We start from the raw sequence: 5,860 nt of genomic DNA, 5'->3' as shown, positions 1-5,860 counted from the left end.
ATTTTACTTTGATCATTTTTTTAAAGGAATTAATTGACCCAATGCTTTTATAATCATTTTCCAGATTGTACTCACATTAACAATAGAAATAGTATCTATTTTACAAACTGGCAATATCAATACTTCATCCAGCATTTGCGTTTTAGTTGTTTAGATAATTTTTGTTGTTACTCTTTCGTCAACTTTTTTGCATACAGTGTTGCTTCAGCTACAGTACTTGTGTACACAAAAAAGATAGGATATGGTAATGACATTTAGGACAGCCAAACACTGAGGTTAACCTGATTAGAATGCAGCAGCTTAATGGTAAAACAGTACACAGAGTCCAAAACACTGCCTTTCATTTTATTACTCCATTGTCCACGTTTATTTTTATTTTATTTTTTTGTTTTAATGTTTTAGGCTTAGTGAACATGTAAAAGCATTTCAAAGCCCTCATCTGGAAAATGTTCATCTGCATTTCGCATATTAAAAGCATTGAAAAATCAACATATTCATGCTGAGTGTACTGCATCCCAAACTCCTACGTAGGACATTTTAAATTTCACGCTATGAACCCATCTTTAGATAGTGAATAATTTTCATTATCACAGACGACGAGAAATGTAATTTTCTTCACCCATCCCTTTAAAAGAGGGGAAAATGATGATTGAAGCGTAGGTGAAGACGGAGTGTTGTGCCAGTTTTGCTGTAATATTTTGCTGTTCAAACTGTGAAGCACGAGAATGACCAACAAAAATAAATGTCCCTATTCCTAAGTAACTCTCTTGTTTAATATTTGAATAAGATGCATAATTAAACAGATGTTAATTAGAAATTAATATGAACAAACAAGTATAGGTAAAGCAGTAAACAACTGAATTGATTTGAAGTTAGAAAACAACAACAGTAGTATTGTTATTATGCAATATATGAAAAATAGATTCAATTACAATAGTTTTATTCTCAAAATCTACTCAAGTAAGCACACTCAGCACTCTAGTTGCTGTATACTCTGCTGCTTCCAGATATAACTATAATATGAGGTACCACTTGACATAGTTTTTAATGTACACAAACGACAAGCAGCTGCATCCCAAAGGGCATTGTGGTTTAGCCCACCTACACTTTTAATAGGTTCTAGACCTTAGCAATTACTGAGAAGAATTCAGTCAAATGGGGTTTTAAGACCTATTGACCTGATGGACTATCTAGTAATAGCCTTGACCACCCATTATACAATAGCTTCCTCTCAGTACTTTGACAAGCTTTGTTCTGGCCTGTTGTCTGGCATAACAAAATACATAACAGCATTTCAGTGGAAACATAAGTGCTTCTTTCCGGCACAAGAACAGACATCCTTTCATATATTTTTGATTTAGAAGTTTAAGGGGACAGGAGTGAAGTTAAGTGTAATTTGACAATACAGACAAGACATAAAAATATAACCACCTGGTGTTTTTGTGTCAAGTGTGAAGCAATACAGTATGTCTGAATGATAAAGTTCACCAATGCAACAGGACAATGAGCTCATGCCCACCAGTAACTTCATAACAGAATAGCAGAGAGAAAATGAATCCACGTGTTGCAAAGACTCAAAGTCTAGACCTCAATCTGATTGAAATACAGTGACAAACCTTGATGAAGCTGTGCATAAACAAAGGTCTGCAAATCCTCTTAAAGGAAAGCAACATGACAGAACCAAACCCCTCCACTTGTGAGGAACTGATAAGGTCACACAGAAGGCAATTACTTCAAGTTATTGCTGCTAAATGAGATTTCACAAGTTACTGAGTCATACGGTGGACTTAGTTTTACCATTTACCTTTTCTTCATTTTGGCTTTGCTTTCTGTTAAACAGCACAGTGTGTTATGTCTAATAAGTTGTATCTACCCAATTTTAAAACAAGATCAGTATAAAATCTCACAAACCAACAAGACCACTGGGGATATAAACAGAAAAAATGCTTATAAAAACATCATTAAGAGCACAAGCAGAGACAAGGAAAGCATGAATTTTCAATGTGTGTCATCAAAACTAAACTTACAGGGATCATCCAGTTGGCTAGATCTCCATATTTTGACACCTGCATGGCTCCCAGCATTGTCAGATTGATGTGACCCCTTGAGAGAATGACACAAAACAAAACAACAGCTGTCATCTTTGAAATCAGTTAAACTTACGAACTCAAGACCATTCATTATAATTAGGAAAGCAGCAATGATGCATTTATCCCTTTTTGTGCACAAACGAGGAATGACACCAGATTTTGTGCAATGCTACACAGGCTGACACACAAAATCATTAAAACAATAGTGTTGCCAATCTACTATTTTGTTGTTCAGTTTAGCAACTTTCAAATCCTTTTAGCACTTTTTCCTCTACAAAAATTCACTTAGTAAAAATAATCCAGCAACCAAACAAACAGGCCAAACCACACATCATGTGGAAGAGAGGCTGTTGCACCACTCTCTCTCTCTATTCAGCAGGCACGTGGAAAGAAAAACTGGCACAATTTTTTTTATAAAAATGACTAAATATGCAAAAGAAAAAATAACATGTTGACAGCTTATTAAGAAATTAGTAAGCATTAGCTGTTAAAAACAGTGTTACACATGAAAGCATACTTTACAAGTGATGTTTTGCCTTTTTGATTAAATATATTTGTTTTTTGGTTTATTTTTCGCAAATTGTAAATTACCAAAACCTTTTTAGTGATACAATGAACACAGAATGTTGGCATAGCACTAATTGAATGTAACTGAGGGATGACCCTAAATGTTTTGAGACATACATCATGCCTTATATTATCTGGGTATAAACACTAGCAACTAAATACTGTATATGTAATTTTAAAATGTTGAAGGATGGTTTAAGATGCTAGTGTTATTTTGCAGGTAGAAACCTATCCTATTTAGATAAATTCTTTCTCAGCATCTCAGGCCTCTTAATTGTGTTCTCACAACAGCAGACAAACCTGTCTACAAATTCAGTGTGATTCCATTTAGTCTCAGCCGGTGCAACTGGACAGCTTATTTTATGACCACTATTGAATTTCTACTGGGTGGACAAACAAAACTAATGCTGCAGGGAGCACGGGTGGGCAATATCTGTCAGCAAGCAGATCAATAAAAAACAAGAGACCTGGCGTATATTGACAAGGCCGCTGTCTGGTTGTACTGGTGACAGCAGCCATTTGTTAATATCCAGTGTTACACATCCTTCCTATATTTTGTGGTTAAATCCTGATTATGGGTTGGAGGAGAAAAGGGGAAATTTAGGGGCAAACGTGCTCTCTTTTTTGTTTTCTGCATTTACTATAGTCCATGAAAGTGTCTCTCTCAGCATCACAGAAGTTATTTAGAGGATTTACTTTGTGTAAATCTTTTTAAATCCGAGACATATCTAACATGAAGACTGCAAAAAAAGGTTTTCGAGCTTATTTGGTGCAGTTTTACCCTCGGATCATGGCAAATGAGTCATCACTGGAGAAATAGGCAGCTCCAGGGAGTACTGTTACCGTCTCCTTCCCTGTGGAACGGACATAAAAGTACTGATATTAATTTATGAGAACAGTCTAGTTAATACCACACAACAAATTTAAAAGAAATTACATTGCATAAATAACACAACAACCTAGATGACGGGACCTAAAAGCAAATGCATAAACATTAAAATCAACCGATATTTGGCGTGACACTAAATAAGTTTGACTATAACTTTATTCTTATTATGCCAAAGATATTTAAACTGTAATAATATTTTATATGGAAACTCTGCCTACCCATAATATATTTTGCCCAGTGCTTAAAAATTTAAATATTTTCTTTCGAAATTTGTCAGGATAATTCTCACCAGCATTAATAAGATCTGCATCCACTTCTGCCTCTGTGGGGTACGGCCCCTACCCAAATAAAAAAAATAATAATAAAAATCAGACATGAGTGTGCACAGAGGCATTCAGCCATACATCCACTCACACATGTCAGTCATCCTGACTGGCCGTGATCTTTCAAGGGAGACACAATCACATTTCTCTGATTAGATGAGACATTGATTTTTCTCCGTGTTCAACAAAGAGAACAAGCCTTAGACAAAGAGGAGAGGAGAAGGAAGGTGAGATCAGCACCTCTCAGGAACTAGGACCTTGTAATTAAAGGAAGCTTAGACGAATAATAAAAAAAATGCATTTGCATAGACGCCTACATCCTTCTGTCAACAAAACTGATTGGAAAATCATCCCACAGCAGCTTCAGCTGCTTTTGTTAAAAAGGCTCAAGCAGCAAATAATGATTACAAGTAAGAAAAATGGAGGAAAAAGTGTCAAACTGACAATCTATTATATTGTAAACCTAGCATATATCAAACAACTACAATGATCCTGTTCAAACAAATAGCTATTCTGTGTCTTATGCTCAAAGGGTATTTTGGTTTAAAATTATTCACTGCTGTCAAAATGATTATCTCTGTCAAACTAAAAGCAGTGGAGAAAACTGTAGGTGTCTTACCAGTCCCAAAAGTCCATTTTCACTTTGGAGATGTACAGTTATGTCTGGCTTTATGAAGTTGCTGGCCAGCATGGGGATACCAATACCGAGGTTAGCTAATAGATTTGATGTTAAAAAATATAATTACTTGTGTCCTTGTCATGGGATAAAAGTCAAGCATTGTGTTAAAGAGACAAGCACAAGGTCGAATACTACATTTATAGCCCCGTCTTTAACCCTTTAAAACATGTACATGATCATATGGTGTAAAAAGACAGAAACATTAAATTTGCAGTTGATGCTCAAACTCCCAAACTTGATGGTTTAAATGTTTTCAAAATAAAAAAATATTTCAAGAAGAGTGAATTTGTCTGAGAGGTGGTTAATCAAAGACCAATCACTTAAACTGTGCTTTCATGAGAGACAAATGCTTTGACTACATCATGTAAAACATTTAAAAAGAATCTAAGAATATTTTTTTCCCTGCAATCAACTGGTGCAAAGACTATAATTATTTAAATAAGACTGGTCATGATCCAATGTTCTTTTTTTGGTGGCACTTGGCCTTAGCTTGGTCGGCTTTTATTTGCTGTGATTAAAAGGGATCCAGATGAAAATCAGATTTATATGACTTTGCCATTTACTCATTGAATGTGCTCTAGTAAAAGGATACCATACATCCCATCTTCAAACTCTAACGCAGCCCTGCGAATGATCCTTTCCCGAACAATGTCTGAATCCTTCTTTGGTTTGGGCTTCTCTTCTTGTCCTTTTCTTATTGTGCGTTTCTGGAAGGATACAGAGATTGGTGAGAAGCAAAGAGATAGCATCTCGGTCTATTTCTAACCAAGCACAAGGACATGCAGATAAAACAGAATGTGTGTTTCTGTACAATGAAACCCTGTCAACTGCTTTTAGAAGGCTGGATTTATGTAACAAGGACCCTTAAAGCAACATAATGCAGAAAATATAAAAAGATGTACAACCTTTTCACTTATGTGAGTTCTGGCAGATCTTGAAAATTTATTTGCACATGAGTACTGTTGCGGTACTATTTAGGTTTAATAAATTAAATGATCTGATTGGTTTTAAAGTTGTTTTACATGCTAGAGTCAAGAGGAGAATTCAACATTTGATTTGAGAAATAAATATTTGTACTCAGAAGTCTCCTGGATAAGTTTTGTTTTGTACCTCAATCCTTTTTTCGTAGCTGGCTCCTTGAACAATCCTGTGGACATAGATACTGGGTATGTGGATGTCCTCTGCAGCAAATGTCCCAACGTCCACCACCTCCTCCACCTAAGGCGATACAAAAAGATAAGAACCATTCTTATTTATCTATTCTTTTTTTAATGTCCAATTATCTGTGAGCTTGAAAATACATTGCCACGCT

General features: G+C 35.5%; 1 protein-coding gene across 1 annotated transcript in view; it reads right to left on the bottom strand.

Annotated features, from left to right (window-relative positions):
* The window catches only part of oxct1a (3-oxoacid CoA transferase 1a), a 45,804-nt gene that overhangs the window by 17,848 nt on the left and 22,096 nt on the right, over window positions 1-5,860 (bottom strand). The window contains exons 8-13 of the mRNA XM_014002671.1: window positions 5,659-5,766; window positions 5,141-5,255; window positions 4,489-4,583; window positions 3,836-3,884; window positions 3,439-3,511; window positions 2,028-2,103 (exon numbers count right to left, since the gene is read on the bottom strand). Coding sequence (XP_013858125.1) covers window positions 2,028-2,103; window positions 3,439-3,511; window positions 3,836-3,884; window positions 4,489-4,583; window positions 5,141-5,255; window positions 5,659-5,766 — 516 coding nt within the window. The remainder of the gene's footprint in view (window positions 1-2,027; window positions 2,104-3,438; window positions 3,512-3,835; window positions 3,885-4,488; window positions 4,584-5,140; window positions 5,256-5,658; window positions 5,767-5,860) is intronic.

The sequence above is a fragment of the Austrofundulus limnaeus genome, unplaced genomic scaffold (assembly GCF_001266775.1).
Source record: "Austrofundulus limnaeus strain Quisiro unplaced genomic scaffold, Austrofundulus_limnaeus-1.0 Scaffold14, whole genome shotgun sequence".
NCBI lineage: Eukaryota > Metazoa > Chordata > Actinopteri > Cyprinodontiformes > Rivulidae > Austrofundulus > Austrofundulus limnaeus.
This window is presented reverse-complemented; position numbering and strand designations above follow the sequence as displayed.